At 39.0% G+C, this 18,628-nt stretch overlaps 1 protein-coding gene across 1 annotated transcript in view; it reads right to left on the reverse strand.

Moving 5' to 3' along the window:
- The window catches only part of LOC102755735 (gephyrin), a gene marked incomplete at its 3' end in the record, with an annotated part of 348,549 nt that overhangs the window by 139,616 nt on the left and 190,305 nt on the right, over positions 1-18,628 (reverse strand). The window contains exons 7-9 of the mRNA XM_006760102.1: positions 10,902-10,968; positions 4,572-4,844; positions 3,000-3,107 (exon numbers count right to left, since the gene is read on the reverse strand). Coding sequence (XP_006760165.1) covers positions 3,000-3,107; positions 4,572-4,844; positions 10,902-10,968 — 448 coding nt within the window. The remainder of the gene's footprint in view (positions 1-2,999; positions 3,108-4,571; positions 4,845-10,901; positions 10,969-18,628) is intronic.

The raw sequence follows: 18,628 nt of genomic DNA on the forward strand, positions 1-18,628 counted from the left end.
CACACACACACACACACACACACACACACACACACACACACTAGAGGCCCGTTGCCCGAAAATTCGTGCAAGAGTAGGCCTTTCTTCCCTGGGCTGCTGGCACCGGCTTCCCTCGGGCACCCGGGACCAGGGCTTCCCTCCCTCTGGCCGGCCGCAGGCACTCGGGACCCCGGGCAGCTTCCTCTAGGCTGGGCCCCGGCTTTGTCAGGAAGTATGTCCAGAATGATGTTAGGAAGATGTCAGGTCTATCCGGTCTAATAAGCATATTACCCTTTTATTAGTATGTATGTGTGTGTGTGTGTGTGTGTGTGTGTGTGTGTGTGCGCATGTGTGTATCTTGATTTTAGAGAGGAAGGGAGAGGGGGAGAGAGAAACATCAATGATAGAGAATCATGGATCAGCAGCCTCCTGCATGCCTCCTACTGGGGATTGAACTCGCAACCTGGGCATGTGCCCTTGACCAGAATTGAACTCGGGACCCTGCAGTCTGCAGGCTGATGCTCTATCCACTAAGCCAAACCAGCCAGGGCACCACCAGTCACCTTTAGAACACTGTATTGCTTCTAGAAGAAACTCCATGCCACCTTCCCCATTTAGCTGCCTGCCCTACCCAGCCATCTGCACACTGCTGTTTCAGACATTTCATGGGAATGGGACCATACACAATGGGCGTTTTGTGACCGGCTGCCTCACTTGGGTGTATACCTCGGTGTGGTGGGTTGCAGGGTCCTATGTGACTGATATTAATCATTTGAGGAGCGGCCACACCATTTCCATTCTAATAGCAGTGTGTGAGGGCTCGGATTTGTCCACATCCTCACCAACACTTGCTATCATGTAACTTTTGGGTCTAGCCTCCAAGGTGACCTTTGGGTCCCGCCGAAGCATTGCTCTCTAGAGCAAAAATCTATGCTTCTCAATTCAGTTTTAAAAGTGGATGCTTTTTAAAATGTCTGCACAAACATCCCTATTGGTAAGTTCTTGCTGCTCAGGATCTACTGTGACACAGCTTACAAGGGCTAAGTCTGCCCCAGGCCAATCTCACCCCCCCAACCCCCCGGCTGTCTGGTCCTGTCTGGTACCTGGGGAGGGCGCTGGGGGCACCAGCCAACCCTCTGCAGGGCTGTTCACAGACTGCGTTGGGCTTTGGGAGCTGAGGGAGGAAGAGCGAGGTTCAGGAGCAGCTTTGGGGCCGTGCCTGTCACAGTGACTGTGCTGCTCCCTACAGGCTGAGGTGAACGGTATGTGGGGGGCACCTTCTCTGAACGAAGCTATGGGAGCCCAGGAGCTCCTGGGTGCCCGTCTGCAGGCTCCACTGTGCCTACCGTCCTGGCTTCTACGCTGCCTGGCAAAGGTCCGATCAGCAAAAATGAAAACTTTAAAGAGGTGATGTGGGCTCCACCTCAGAGTGACTCAGACATGGTTCACGGTCCCACGTGGGACTGCAGACACCAGTGCGTGTGGGCAGCGGCCACGTGGGCCCGGCATGGCCCTCTTTGTTGGGAGAGAAAGTCCACGGGGCTTGAGGGCTCCCTCTTCAAACACTGATTGCTGGTCACAGTCTGGCCCCCAACTCCCATCCACCGGCCCTCCTCACGAAGTAAAGGGTGCCAGGTGAGGCCTCTTCCTGGCCGTCCCCACAGACCCGTTGGCTCTACTGAGTCTGTGGGGGCAGACTGTGGGGCACCCCACTTGGGCAGCGCAGCCACAGCTGCAGCCCTGAGGCCAGGCTCTGGGCTTGGACTGGGTTCCCCAGTGCCACAGCCCCCTGATCTGCAGCCCCCTGTGCAGTGACTCTGGGCTCACTTTGAATGCGTCATTATTCCAGGCTGATAGGGGGCTGGCGGTGCTGGGAGCCTGCGGCTGCTCAAGTCCTTGCTGTTAGGTTGTGACCGTTATGATGTCCGGGCTAATTTGCATATTTCTCTATTATATATATAAATATATGGCTAATATGCAAAGTGTCCCCTTAGGAGTTCGACTGGGAGACTGGGAGTTTGATCGCTCACTATGATGTGAGCTGACCACCAGGGGGTGGTGTGGAATGAAGGAAGGCCCTGCCTGGCAGCCAAAAGACCCCGATCGGCCCTGATTGCTGGCCAGGCCTAGGGACCCTACCCATGCACGAATTTCTTGCACCAGGCCTCTAGTATAATAATAAATCATAATTTGCTAATTAGACTTCCAGACTAAGTCGGGGCTGTGAGGGCTGAGGCAAGCCGCCACAGCTGTGAGGGCCGAGCCCCTTGCACGAATTTCATGTATTGGGCCTCTAATATCTATCTATCTAATCTATCTATCTATCTATCTATTTTTTTTCCTTTTTTTGCAGCCATAGTCTAAATTATCACTGCTTAGTCAGTTACACTTATCAGTTTAATCTTTCCTAGTCTGGCATTTCTTGCAAACTATCATTCAGCCAGTGACAAAAAGAAGTGATATGTATCCTTGAAAGTTTCTATCTTAGAAATCTCAGAATTTGTATCAAGACTCAACTCTCTAAATCGTTGTAATGAGAATATAGTGAAGGAAAAGAAAATAAGATGTAAAATCATGAGCAAAAACCCCCCAAGGTTAATACAAATGAAATATTAGCTTGAACAATCTGTTTAGATTTTAAGACATAGGCTGAACCTCTTAAAGAAATTACTTTAATTAAGCAGGGTAATTTATTTGAAGGTATTTGATAAAACTGCTGAAGAAAAAAAGAACTTCTGAGCAATGAATTTCTTGGAGGTCATGTAATGAAAGCTCATTGCCACATACTTCAGAATCTTAATGATATTAGAGTAGTAGTAATTTAGGTATAGGAGAAACTCTATTAAATTAAATTCTTCGATGAAATATAGTCAGTGGCACTTACACTTTCACAAGAAAGCACTGCTGAAGGTCCTTCTGAATAAAACATATCTCCCATAATATGTTATAGCCTACCTCTAAAGATAGGAGGTAGGTGGTATGCTTGCAAAATCATTAATGCAAAAGCCTCTTTGTCTTACCCGTTCATCTGCACTGCCTGTTGCATGATGGGAATAACTGATGAGACCAGGGATGGGCTGCTCACCATGTGCCATGATAACAGCAGGACTGGTGTAGAATGGATGCTTCTAATGCACAACACAAATAACTATGAATATAGTGACAAGAAAACATGAAACTATACAAGCAAAATGACTGGAAAGGAAAAAAGGTGAAAACAAATGGAACAATGAAATGTCAAATCAGCTTAGATTTCAAATGCTATAAGCTTTTTTCTTAAGATTGAAATTGGTGGTATTTTTTACTCTTTTAATTAAGAGTAAAAGAAAAAGAACATACATTGATTTTTTAAATGTATATTATTCATCAATTAGTTCCAGCAAAACAAAACAAAATTCACATACATCTTAAATACTAGCCTTAAGTAAAAACTTGATCATTAAATTGACCTGAAGATAGAATCATCTGTCTTCAGTGAAAGGATCACCTGCTGGTTGTCTGAATGTACACTTCAAAAAGATCTCTATGATTCTATCTATATGTTGTCAAAAAACCCTCTCATGCAATCCTCATAGGCAAAATATCTGGCTAATCAATAAAATGTTAGGAATTGCTTAAGATAGTAATTGGATTTTTACTCTTTATGCTCTTAATCAATGAACAATCATTATTCCCAGAAGTGATATTTTACTTTTTGAAGATTTTAAAGCACACTGGGTAAAGCATACTAGGTATGGATAATAATGTAAATGATGTTCTGTGACTTAAAATGACTAAATTTATTCGAGTTCCTCATGGTACCCTACTCCCTGCATTTCCCCAAAAGAGTTTTTAATATGTTGGTACTGTCCTAATAATATTACTTTATTAGATTAAAAACGCAAATACCTTATATCCATTTCCTGTCTACACCACTATGGTAATCTGTCATTTATTTAAGTAACTGTTTAGATAATTGCTGAAAACCCTTATATTAAAATATCTTTATTAACCTTTTTAACTAATCTCTCGAATCATCTAGCAATGGTTCTCAACCTTCCTAATGCCGCGACCCTTTAATACAGTTCCTCATGTTGCGGTGACCCCCAACCATAAAATTATTTTCGTTGCTACTTCATAACTGTAATTTTGCTACTGTTATGAATCGTAATGTAAATATCTGATATGCAGGATGTATTTTCATTGTTCGCGACCCACAGGTTGAGAACTATTGAATTATTGTCCCGTTAAGAAATTGTGAATATTTGATTTTTTGAATATGTGAACATTATATATTTATTATTACACAAAAATTACATCTCCAAAAACTTCTTCAATGTCACACTGTTTATCACATTGTTTATCATTGCAATTTTTACTTCACTAGGTAACAGCAGTATCTTGAATGCCTCAGAACTCAGAACAAACTTCAATACTTTCAAGAATTCTAGATTATGGAGGAAGCAGCGGCGTGTCCTGAGTATCTCTATTCTTTTTAAAGAATGTAGTAAAGAGGTTTTAAACTTACGGAATGATGAGATGAGAAGAGGGATGAAATCAGTACATTTACCTGTGGGTCCTTTAGATTGCTGGGTCTCTCTCAGCAAGCTTACCTTGGCAGCAATGGCTGCTGCAGTTATATGTGATGAAGAACTATCTTCTGTTGAAGCAACACCACTGTCTTTCTTCTCTTCTTCCTCTTCTTCACATTGAACCCCTTTGTCTTCTGTCTGTTTATGGGGGCTAGTTGTGGGAGGAGGAGAAAGAGGAGGTGGTGGGGAAGGTAAATCTTCAAGTTCATCATGCACTTCCTTTACTTTTACAATGGCATCACGTAAAAGGTCAATGGCATGAGGTAGAGCTGGCAGTATGAACTGAAAGCATTCCTGTATGCAAGAGAAAGAAAAAAATGAAGATGAAGTACTTTTATAGGCATAAAAAATGGTAGCAATCAAACTTATTTGTGAGTTTTGGATTTGCATTTCTTTTCATCAGTCTTAAGAATGAATCATATTTAAAGCATTATTGTTGTAATATGAATAAGGAAGTAAGCATGTTGTATATTATTCTTTGAGGAACTATAGTACTATATAAGTACACAATATTTTTTTGACCAAAAATGTTTATACAACTTTGGGGTTCAAGGATATATTATGGGAAAAGAAAAAAAAAGTTTTTACCTCTCCAATTAGAGCAGAGCATTAGAACTAACAAACCACTTGAGGACTGAGCTATTTTATTCAGAGATTTAAAGTTCTGACTACCATCATAAAGTACAGCTAGTCAACATTAGATATAACTTTGTACAAAACACTGCATTAAAGTCAATACAGTCTCCTGCTCAGCTGCACACTATTACCTATAATGTATCATCAGAAAGAGAACAGGTGAGAATGTTAACCTTAGAACATTGGGTCATATATGTTTGGGGAATGTGTTGGGGCAGAGGTGCTTCTCTTTTATATTTAAAGTAACTTACCTTAAAATGTAAGATGTAAAAGAAACTATCTTGAATTAATAGAGGGTTACTGAAATACATGAAAGCATGCCCAATATTTTGATCTCTTTTTACATAGCTCAATCACTTTACCGATAAAGATTGGATTGTAAAGGATTTAACCTTAACCAAAGAGAGGTTTGGCCTTTACTTTCAGATTTTGAGCCGTGATCTCTAGTGCCTTGGAATTTCGTGCATGATAGAAATGTATTTGTTTGCTTGGGGGCTTTAGCTACTGGACAGCCTAACACTGATTTATTATGAGGGCTTCAGGAAACATTATTAGTTTTGCCCCTGGAAGGAACTAGAGAATAAAGTCACCAGTCTCCCCTCTGGAAAAGACTAGGCTAAATGTCAGCTTTGCAGGAAATATGTGATCAAGTCCCAATAAAAACTCTGGATACCATAGGCAAAAAGTCAGGGTACCTTGCTAGCAATAGTCTGTCTGTATCGTTTCTTATTATGGAGAGTAGGTTAAGAGGATAACCAGAGTTCCTCATTTGGTACCTCTCTTAGCTCTGCCCTTTCTGCTTCTTCCCTTGGCTGACTTCAATCCATATTCTTTCCATGTAATATAACACATAACTGTGAGTATAACAGCTTTCAGTGAGTTCTATGAGTCCTATTGAATGATTAAAACTGGGGGTGATTTTAAAAATCCCTTGAATTTCTGGTGTCAGAAATGAGGGCAGTCTTATAGTTGGCTAACTTTTGCAGCTGGCCAAAACTCCTTACAATTGGTATTAGAAGTGGGATTCACTAGAAAGAGTTTGATGCATGAAACATGTGATCTGGGAGGAGGAAGGAAGAGAGGGTAAAGAATGATGAGTCTTTAAAGCCTGAATGAACACAAAGTCACTCACAGAAAGCAGATGCAGCTGTGCTGCGATTAGTTATTGAAGATTAAAGTTAGCAATGGAATTTCGAAATGAAAGATCCAACTCCTAAGGAGCTGTGTTACTGGATGGATAAATAAATGTAAAATAACAAGAAACAAGGTACATCTATAGTCCCTTGGTTACTGATATCTGTGCTAGCTAAAATTAATATAAGGGAGAATGTTGGGGTGGTTCCTGAGGCTGAGCCAAGCTGAGATTTTGGCTTGCCCAATATATAGTTGTTAACCTCAGAGCTACTTCCGAAGGAAAAAAGTTAGGTTAAAGCAATAAACAGTGAATAAAGTTAGATTAATTCATAAGAGAATAGGACTTGTCCTAGCAGGAAAGAATTGGAGAATATCATACTAATTAAAATAAATCAGACAGAAAAAGTGAAGAATCATATGATTTCACTCATATGTGGGATATAAAACTGAAAGCAACACATGAACAAACAAAACGAACAAAATCTCATAGACACAGACAACAATATGGTAATTACCAGAGGGAAGCAGGGGTTAAGAGGATAGTAAAGGGTAAAGGGGGTTCAATATATGGGGACAGAAGATATTCGACTGTGGGTGGTGGGCACACAAAATGCAGTAATAGATGTATCATAGAATTGTACACTTAAAACCTATATAATGTTATTAACCATTGTTACCCCAATAAATTCAATTGAATAAAAAAATAAATGGCTGAATAAAGTGAGCACTGATGGGGGCAAAATAAAGGTCTTAATGTAGCACTGTTGTGGGTTGAGCACAGATAGGAGCAGTTGCTTGTCTCCTGATAGGAGTGTCTTTGATTTCCTAGTGACTATGGCACTGCACTATCTAACGATGTAGTTTAATATGAGGGCTTTGGTCCTAAACAAATCTCTATTTACTTTAGTTTAGAAATATTTAAAAAGCGAGAAGACAAAGACAACTGTAAGAAAACTCACCTTGAATCACCTAACGTGATGGATGATCCCATAATCTAGTCAAGATAAGGCCTGAAAAAAGGGTCTGGATCCCTTTGCCCAGTGTAGGTCTAGAAATCCAAGGCCATATGCACATAAATTGGTCAAATGGTCAGAAAATGGAGAAGAGATTTTGGGGGGACTTCTTGACATGGGAGTACCATGTACTGTGATTCTAAAACTTGTTAAGGTCCTAATTGGGGGATAATATTAGGTTGAGAGGGTATAGGAGTGCAATAGGGATTAAGGTGACAGTTTGGATGAAAATAGCATGTTTGTACAGTGAACTTTATGAGAAGTGGTGAGTCTCCTTTACCTGAATGTATTATGGGAATGGATATTGTGTTTGAAGAATTCTTCCCCTATCTAGTATTGTATGACAGAAGGCATGTAAACCCACTCTTCAATCCAATATAGATTGGATGTGCTAAGTGAAAATCAAAAGATTGTCTGAGCCCACACAGTTCATTAATTTGCTGTACAATAGCTTTGTGTAGAGTGCAAAGTAGGACTTATGGCAAAACCTATGAGAGCTACCCAGCAACAACTGCTGAGATTTTGGTCCAGAAAATCTGTATTTGAGGAAACAATTACTAGCTTATTATTGAACATTAATTGAAACTTCCCTTATTACTAAATGACATAGAATAATGTAATCTTGAAACCTGAAATATCCATAATGTCTTAGGTAAGGTCAGAGAAATGTTCTAATGGGGAAGGCAATGCCTAGGAGAGTTCCATAATAAAATGGAAATGGTGGATATAGGATCATGCTACCAGGAGAATGCAAGGAGGTACTCACGAGCAGGTAGCCTCTTTTCACCTAGGGCCGACTTCGGAAGCACCTGAGGAGCTGCTGGATCCTATGGCCACTTAGGCCACTTGGGCGGTGCCCTATAAACAGCTTTCTATTGATCAACAAAGAGCTGCTTGGTTTATGGATGGCAATTCCAAGGTGAAGGGACAGCATCCTGTTTGGAAGGCCGCCACTCTGATTGAAGAAGGTAAAAACAAATCAGCTCGATGGGCTGAACTGCATGATTTTTGGCCCTATATTTGGGTTTTAATTGAATCATGGGAAGTGTCTAATGGCCTGGCCATATGGTCAGGCAGAAGGACAATGGAAAACTGGTCTACTAAAGGGTTTCCTGTATGGGGCATAGCCCCATGAAAATCACCCTGGCAATGCAAGGGGTATATTAAAGTAAGATATGTTAATGCCCATCAAAAGAACCCCCTTCCAGAATTGGAAACTGATTGAAACTGGTGAGCAGGTATTGATGTGCCTTCTTGATATGGCCACCTGGACCCATGAGATGAGTGAACATTAGGGGGCTGCAAGATGGGATGAATGTAGATATATTCGTCTTGCATTTTCTGAGACACACAATGCCAACAAGGACTGTTCTGTCTGCTAATAAGAGAGACAGAGACGGCACAGGGCTATACAGCAGATTCCACAGGGAAAGGTCTTTCACATAGATGGCAAGTTGGCCTGATGCCAGTAGTCTCTGGAGGCTACAAATTTGTCCTAACAGGAATAGACACTTACTCTAAATTGGGCTTTGCTTACCCAGTGGTAGATACAAATGCTCAGTGTACTATGAAAGGCCCAGAGCAGAAGATAGTGTATCAATGACCATTATACCAAGGAACACACTTTCATCTAGAGCAATGATTTGATAGAAAATTGGAATGGACAATGAAACACTTGTCTCAAAGGGGAGGAGATAAAGACATGAAGGGCTGGCTTACTTATACACCTTCATTGGTGTGTGATCATACTCAACATGAGGGAGTCCAAGGGATGGTCCCCATTAGACAGATTCCTCTACTTTTCTGGGGAAGAGAGGGTTGGGGGAAGATGCTCTTATGACACACTTTTTACTTTAGGACATTACTTTTTTCCCCCATGTCACCTCAATTTCCCCCCCTATCAGATGTAGTGGTCCTAAACCAGGACTGCAACTGTGAGTGCCTACTAGTTCTATACATAAGTAATCCTACATTATATGAAAGGAAATGAACTGGGTGGGAGGCACTTGCTTTGCTAAACAGGTATTCTGGTGGCAATCTGGATCACATACTGGCCAAACTAATTGTTTCATCAAAGATTTTCAAAGGAAAAGTTTGAGTATAATGGAGGGAAGAAATGGTACCTAAAGGTAAATGAGTGAATAAATGGTTTATGCAATGAGGGTAATCCAATATATTGGTGTATCAAAAGAGATGTAGAATAAGAGATGATGTTGTTTCTTAGCTCAGTTGTAACAGATGCCAGAAAGGGAAAAGCCATATGTTGTTGAGACTACTGCTTTTGGGACATGACAAACCTTAAATCTGAGTAGCATCATTCTGGGAGGCATTGTTGTCAAATGATATGATGATGGACAAGGGTAACTTTAATGTATGTGCAGGAATTCAACTATGTGCCAATATCTTCTGACTTTTATTTTTCACATTATATTTACTACTATACTGTGATATGTTATAATACTAGCACTTTAGTAAGATTATAAAACTGGTTATATGTACTGAGAAACAGAGTTAAAGCCTCCTCAAAATTGTAATACCGATGGAAAATGACTGACCTGAGCAACAGAGCTAATTTCTATGGTAAATAGTTCTATGTGAATATATCATAAACTACAAATAGTAGTTAAAGGTGAAAAATCAATAAATTATTACAAAAAATATGAAAATGTATGTAATGGCTATAGAGGATGGATTAGCTATTTCTTGAAATCTACCCAGTCCCACACTGGCTTCTCCAAATCTTAGGCATATTCACACTTATATTGTTTTTGTGTCTATAATAAAAATGCTATAGTCAATATAGATGTCCAGTCAAACAAATACAATCATTTAGCTTTCATATAGCCTTGGCCAAAGGCTAGGGAGTAGCATGTCTAATAAAGAATTAACTTTATTCAAAGAGAATCTGGCTTTTGCCCTCAGTAACTGATAAGTGATATGAGTGTCTGTGTACTGGGAAAGTACGAAGACACCAGACAGTCTAACAGTGTGATTTATTATGGGGCTTTAGGCAATGTGCTATCAGTTTTACTTCTGGAAAGTGTTGGACATTAAAGGTATCAGCCCAACTTCTGGGAAGGGCTAGAGACTAAAAGTCAGCCATATGAGCAGTATTTGACGAGCCCTAGTAAAACTTTGGACACCAAAGGCTTGGATCTTCCCTGATTGGGAATGCTCTCTGTGTTGCTACACATTGATGCCAGGAGATTTTAATGCATTTATGACTCCACAGGGAGAGGATAACAGATGTTTCTACTTGGTAACTCTCCTGTACTCTGTCTAATGCACTTCTTCCCTTGGTGGATTTTAACCTGCATCCTTTCCCTGCAATAAGCCATAATTGTGGGTATACCTCTTCAGTGAGTTCTGTGAGTCTTTTTAATGAATTATTGAAACTGAGAATGGTTTTGGAAATGTACTGAATCGGAATTGGTGTCAGAAGTGAGGGTAGTCTTGTGGAGTGCTCCAACTCTTCAGTTGGCTAAATTTCACAGCTGGCCAAAACTTTGTACACTAAACCATATAATTCTCAAGAACATTAAATCATATAATTCTCAAGGTTTCTTACCTGAGATCCTTTCTTGCTACCTGGCAAGTTAATTATGAGAGTTTTCCCTCTGATTCCACATACAGGCCTAAAAGGAAAGATAAACTGGATGAATACTAAATGGTAATGAAAAGCTGGTTTAAATATATTAAACAACAAGCATCAATCACTGTTCTTTTCATGAGAACAATTGTTTTAGAAATATAATTGTTGTGGCTAGAGATTCACCAATTGGTATACAAATTGGGAAATCTGGCTGAGGTTTTTACAATAATGGTCAGTGTGGTGGATGGGAAAAAAAGCACTGAACATGGAATCAGAAAAAATTAAAGCCACTTTAAAGAAATAATGGTCAAATTATCTTTCTCTAACTTCAGGTTCTTAATAACTCATACGGTTATAAGATTTTAATGAGACAGTGTATCAAAATACTTAACATAATATTTAACTTTAAAAATGTAACACATAAGGTGCTCAAGAGCTAATTGAGGCATCTGAGTTCTTCTTAGGAAGTCATTAAGTTTTAAAGTAAAATAAGGTATCTAGTCAATGAATGGCAGTGGGGAGTTTGGAGAGCTCAGTTGTTAACAGATCCATTGATAAAGAGTCAATTTAAAGTAAAAGGTCTTTCATAGGTCACTGTCAATTACCAAGCCACTTTAATCTAAGTGGTTAAATAAGACACATAAACACTAGAAAAGGACTGGAAGACAGAGATAAAAATTGAAGGCCTGGATTTCATATGAGAATTGTAATCATGCTCTGGCAACATCTCATGGTCATTATTTGAAAACAAAAGTATTGATTAGTCTATTCCTAAAATTGCACAGCTAATATTTAAAAGTCATATAAGAATATTTTCCCAAAACTTCTATGATAGAGTTTATACTTTACTCTCACTCTCTGAAATAACCTAAAATTATCTCCTATTTTGTTTTTTTATTTTCCTATTCACAAAGAGAAGAGTTTATAGCTATTTATTTAAAACTTTCCATACTCTTTTGTTTTCAATTGTAATATAATTGACAAATAACATTGTATTAGTGTTAGGTGTAGAACATAATGATTTGATATATGTACTGCAAAATAATTATCACAATAAATTTAGTTAACATCCAACACTTCAGTTACAGTTTTTCTTCTTGTGATGAGAACTCTTACAATTTACTGTCTTGGAAACTTTCAAACATACAATACAGGATTATTAACTACTGTACATTATACCTCCAGAATCATATCTATATCTATCTATATCTATCTATCATCTATCTATCTATCTATCTATCTATCTATCTATCTATCTATCTATGGCTAATATGCTAAATGTCCCCGCAGTTCAACCAGGAGTTCTATCATATGCTATGACAACTTGCACTGACCATCAGGGGGTGGCATAGAATGAAGGCAGGCCCTGGCTGGCAGCCAGCAGCAGGGGAAGGGAGGCCCCAGCTAGTAGCCAGAAGGCCCCGATTGGCCCTGATGGCTGGTCAGGCCTAGTGACCCTATTTTGTGCACCGGGCCTCTAGTTTATTTTTAAGTGGAAGTTCTTACCTTTTAAACACCGTTGCCCATTTTACCCACTCCTCAATCCTGCCTCTGGCAACCATCAATCTGTTCTCTATGTCATGGGTCTGCTTATTTTTAGATTCCACATATGAAATTATATAGTATTTTTTTTCTCTGATTTCACTTAGTAAATGCACTCAAGGTCCATCCATGTTGTTGCAAGTGGCAGGATTTCCTTTTTTTGTTGTATGTGTGTGGCTGAATATTTCATTGCATATATATATATGTTCTTCCCCAGCATAGGAAATTTTTAGTCATGATTTCTTCAAAAACTATGTATATATTTTTTCTTTATTCATTCATCAATTGATGGAATCCTAGGTTCTTTCTATCTTTTTGTGATTATAAACAATGATCCAATGAACATGGGGGTGCAGGTATCTTTTTGAGACAGTGACTATCATTTCCTTTGGATAAATAACCAGAAGTAGAATAGCTGGATCAGATGGTACTTCTACTTTTAATTTCTGATGAACCTCCATACTCTTTTCATAGATTAACCAATTTACATTCTCACCAACATTGTACAAGAGTTCTCTTTTCTCCACATCCTCTTATCTCCTGTATTTTGATAATGGACATTCTAACAAGTGTGAGATGATAACTCATTGTCCTTTGGTTTTATGTGTTCCTGATGATTAGTGATATTGATTGACCACTTTTCATGTACCCGTTGGCCATCTGGATGTCTTCTTTGCAAAAATGTATATTTGATTATCCTCTGCTCATGTTTAAATTAGATTATTTGGTTTTTTGATTGAGTTATATGACTTCTATATATAATTTGGATATTAACCTCTTATCAGATATATTATTTGAAAATATTTTCTCCCGTTCTGTAAGTTGCCTTTTCATTTGGTTGACGGTTTCCTCTGCTGTACAGAAAGTTTTCAGTTTTATGTTTCCCCACTTGCTGATTTTTGCTTTTGTTGCCTTTGCTTTTGAAGTTAATTCCAGAAAAGCACTGCCAAGAATAATGTTCAGGAGCATACTCCCTATCTTTTTTTCTAAGAAATTTATGGCTTAAGGTATTACATTCAAGTCTTTAATCCATCTTCAGCTTCAGGTATTACATTAAAGTCTTTAATTCATATTAGTTGATTTTTGTGTATGGTATAAGATAGGGGTCATCTTTTGTTCTTTTGCATGTGGCTATATAGTCTTTCCAACACCATTTATTGAAGAGACTACCCTTTCCCCATAGTATATTCTTGATTCCTTTGCTAGAAATTAATAGACCATACATATGTGGGTTTATTTATAGATTCTCTATTTTATTCCACTTATCTGTGTATCTGGTTTTATGCCAATACCATACTGTCTTGATTACTAAAGCTTTGTAATATATCTTGAAATCAGGAAGTGATTTTTCATTTTTCTAAAGATCCTTTGCTATTAGGGTCTTTTATGGTTCCATTAGAATCATCCTATTTTCATGAAAAAATGCCACTGAAATTCTGATAAGGATTGCAATGAATGTGCAGATTTTAACAATATTAATTCTTCTGACCCATGAGCACAAAATATCTTTCTATATTAGACTTCAATTTCTTTCATCAATGTCTTATAATTTTCAGTGTACAGATCTTTCACTTCCTTTGTTAAATTCATTCCTAGGTACCCTATTCTTTTTGATGCAATTATATATGGGGCTTTTTTTAAAATTTCTCTTTCTGATAGTTCATTATTACTGTATAGAAATGCAACTAATTTTTATATATTGACTAGAGGCCCGATGCATGAAATTCATACAAGAGTAGGCCTTCCTTCCGCCAGCTGACAGCACCGGTTTCCCTCCGGCACCCGAGACCCAGGATTCCCTCACAGCCCCAGCTTCATCTGGAAGGTCATCAGGTCTAATTAGCATATCATGTTTTTATAGACTTTGTATCCTGCAACTTTATTGATTGAATTTATTCATTCTAATTTTTTTGTGTGAAGTCTTTATGGTTTACCATATATAATATGCCATTAGCAAATAGAAGCAGTTTTACTTCTTCCTTTCTATTTTGGGTGGCATTTTTTCCCCTTTTATTTGCATAATTGCTCTGGCTAAGACTTCCTATACTATCTTGAATAAAAGTGGCAAGTCTAGTTGTCCTTGTCTTGTTCCTGATATTAGAGTTAAAGTTTTCAGTTTTTCACCACTGAGTATGTTGTTAGCTATAGATCTGTCATATATGACTTTTCTCATGTCAAGATACATTTCTTCTATATTCATTTTGTTAAGTTTCCATTATGAATGAATGTTAACTTCTGTCAAATGCATTTTCTGCATCTATTGAGATGATCATATATATTTGTTATTTTGTTAAAATGGTCTATCATATTGATGAATTAGTGGCTATTAAACCATCCTTGCATCCCTGGAATAACCAGTTCATCATAATGTATTAGTCTCTTAATGCAGTGGTTCTCAACCTTCTGGTCCTTTAAATACATGTTGTGACCTCATGTTGTGACCCAACCATTATTTTTGTTGCTTCATAACTGTAATGTTGCTACTGTTATGAATCGTAATGTAAATATCTGATATGCAGAATGGTCTTAGGCGACCCCTGTAAAAGGGTCATTCTACCACCAAAGGGGTCATGACCCACAGGTCGAGAACCGCTGTCTTAACGCAATGTTGTAGTCAGTTGGCTAATACTTGGTTGAGAATTTTTGCATCTATGTTCATCAGATCTATTAGCCTAAAACTTTGTTTTCCTGTACTGTCTTTGCTTGGTTTTCATATCAGGGTAATGTTAGCCTTGTAAATGATTGGGGAAGTGTTCTTTCCTCTCCTATTTTTGGGAGAATTTGTATTACTTTTGAGGAGGAATTGTATTAATTCTTCTTTAAATATTTGGTGGAATTATCCAGTGAAACCATCTGGTCCTGCACTTTGTTTTTTGAGAGGTTTTAGGTTACTAACTCAATCTCCTTACTAATAATTGGTCTGTTCACATGTTCTACTTTTAAATTCTAAACTGAACTATATATTTACCTTTACTAGAGAAATTTAAACTTACATATAGTTTTCCTGTTACTGATTAGTACCCTTTGTTTCAGCTTAAAGAAGTCCCTCTAACATTTCTCGTAAGGCCTGTCTAGTTACGCTGAATTCCTTCAACTTCTTCTTGTCTTATATACTCTTCTTCTCTGAAGGACAATTGTTGAAAATGTTGGACAATTCTGAAGGACAATTTTGTTGGGTAGAATATCTTGGTTGAAAAGCTCTTTATTTCTTTCAGCACTTTAAATATATCATGCCACTCCCTTCTGGCCTACAAAGGTTTTTGTTTTAATCTTCACCTGAGAATATGTTTTCATTAAATTTTTTAGACCAAAAAGAAGGATGAGAGGGAGAGGGAGAAGGAGAGGAAAACACTGATTGGTTGCATCCTGTAAGCACCCTAACCGAGGATCAAACCTGTAACCTAGGAATATGCTCTGACTGGGACTCAAACCCACAACCTTTCTAGGGTACAGGATGATGCTCCAACGAACTGATCCACCTGGCCAGGACGAAAGTTTTTGCTGAAAAATCTATTAATAATCTTATGGGAGTTTTCTTATATATAAGCGAAAAAATGTATGCACACCTTAATAGCTGATTCTATTACATTTTTTATTTTTTTTAAAATATATTTTATTGAAATTTTACAGAGAGGGAGAGGGATAGAGAGTTAGAAACATTGATGAGAGAGAAACATCGATCAGCTGCCTCTTGCACACCCCCTCCTGGGGATGTGCCCGCAACCAAGGTACACGCCCTTGACTGGAATCGAACCTGGGACCCTTCAGTCCACAGGCCGACGCTCTATCCACTGAGCCAAACCGGTTAGGGCAATTCTATTACATTTTTTAAAATGAAATTTTAATAAACACTGTCTTTATAATAATGTAAAGTGTATACACATTTTTTGGGATACCCTATAGTTGTTCTCTTGCTGCTATTAAGATTCCCTCTTTAATATTTGATAATTTAATTTCAACGTGTCTTTGTGTGGGTTTCTTTAGATTTTTCTTATTTGGATATCTGTGGGCTTCCTAGATCTGAATATCTGTTTCCTTCCCTAGGTTAAGGACATTTTCAGCCATGGTTTCTTCAAATAAATTTCCTGGCCCTTTTTCTTTCTTCTCTCCTTCTGGGATCCTTATAATGTGAATATTAATCCACTTGATGTTGTCATGTGAGTCCCTTAAGCTATCTTTACCATTTTTCTTTTTCCTTTTACTCCTCTGATGGATGAATTTCATTGCCTTGTCTTCAAGTTTGCTGATCCTCTCTTCTGTTTCATCTAGTGTGGTTGAACCCCTCTACTGTAATTTTTCAGTTCATTTATTGTATTCTTCAGCTCTGTGGTTTTTGTTTGGCACTTTATTATATTTTCTCTTTGTTGATATTCTCACATTGTTCATACATTGTTCTCCTGACCTTGATGAGAACAATGTATTCTGAATTCTTTATCAGGCGAATTACTATTTTCCATTTCATTAAGGTCTTTTCCTGAGGTTTTGATATACTATGCATACAAAATTGGATTAATACATGCCTATGGGATTCTTGTAAGTACATCCCATCCATGATAATATAGTTTATTTTCGAAGTATCATGGTCATGAAATTATCCTTACTAACAATAATGTTGTGTCTATAGTTTAAAAAGTTTATCATGTGTTATGGAACTTAAAATCTATTTTCCAAGAATCCTATCTAATAATAGACAAACATGGTAACTGACCATACCTTCTCTATGCCTCCCATTGGCTAATCAGCATGATATGCAAATTAACCACCAATAAAGATGGCGGCTAATTTGCATAGTGCAGGCAGGGCGGGACAGTGCGAGCTGCCAGTGCACCGCCAACCAGGGCAGCCCCAGAAGACCCAGAAGCCGGGACCCAGAAGACACAGCAGCCGGTCTTGCCTTACGGCCCGGGAACTGCCCATTGGCGGGTCCCAGGTGGCAAGGCAATGCCTGCCCCCAGAGGCCCCAGCTACTTTAAAAATAGAACGATCTCCTTTTGAACCAATCTGTTTAGATTCAGGATTAGTAAAACAGTATGGAACTAATGAAATACAGTGATAGGAATTAGGAAGTGTGACACTGAGGGTTCTGGGCATGTGAAGGGTGAGGGTCAGAAGGGTACACACGGTCTTCCCTTCAGTTCTGCCGGAGAGATGAGCTCCCAGGGTCTGAGCTGCTCCATGCCCAGAGGAGGTGGGTGTGGTCAGTGGCTCTGTTTCAGAACTTCCTGCCAAGCAGAGACCTTACCGGACCCACAGGAACCTTTTTACTCCAGAAAAAAGAAACAGCCAGTTCCCAATGGGCATGGGAAAACCAGTGTCCCCTCCTGTGCATGGTGTCCTGATGGGGTGACAGGGGAGATGACGAGGAAGCAGTGCAGAGTTGTTAGCCAGCTAGAGTGGGAGTGGAAAGGCCATGAAATGTCCACAGTCCTGGCTGTGCCCACGGCCTGGGCTGCTCCTCCAGGCCCTGGCTGAGGGATTAGGGCTGATTCTCTCAAGAAGGGAATATTCCATGGGTGGAAGATTTACAGGCTCAGGGTGGGCCGTGTGTTAGTTTGGGGCAAATCCCTCGGCACTCCTGCTGTCAAGTCCTCAAAGGAATGAGGCAGAGGCACTCCTCACCCTTAAGACGCCTTCATGGACATTATAGCATCTATGTGATTTTTAATCCCTTCAGGGAGACTTTCTATCCTGCAGTCCCATCCTACCCCACTGTTGCTGTTTGTCTGCCAGCTGGGTCGAGCATCAAAGAGAAGGGGGGTTTCTACTCACTGAAAAACTACTGATCCTACCGGGAAACCAACCTGTTTACTATACTGTTGTAAATATCATACCCTTTATATCCTATATATTGGCTTCTTTTAAATAAAGTGAAATGTCTTAGAAAAAAAAAGAAAAAAAAAAGGCAAGGCAGGCGAAACCCAGAAGACCCTGAAGCCACCTGATTTGGTAGTAACTCTATCAATAAGCACTATGAAAGTCAGTGGCATAAATGCACCAATCAAAGGACAGATTATGAGGGTGAATCAAAAACAAAACCCACTTTAAATATAAAGACGCATATAGATTAAAAGTAAATGAATTAAGCTGCAGCTTGTTCTGCTCAGTGGATAGAGCATTAGCCGGTGGACTGAAGGGTCCCAGGTTCGATTCCAGTCAAGGGC

Source organism: Myotis davidii, unplaced genomic scaffold (assembly GCF_000327345.1).
Source record: "Myotis davidii unplaced genomic scaffold, ASM32734v1 scaffold337, whole genome shotgun sequence".
Lineage (NCBI taxonomy): Eukaryota > Metazoa > Chordata > Mammalia > Chiroptera > Vespertilionidae > Myotis > Myotis davidii.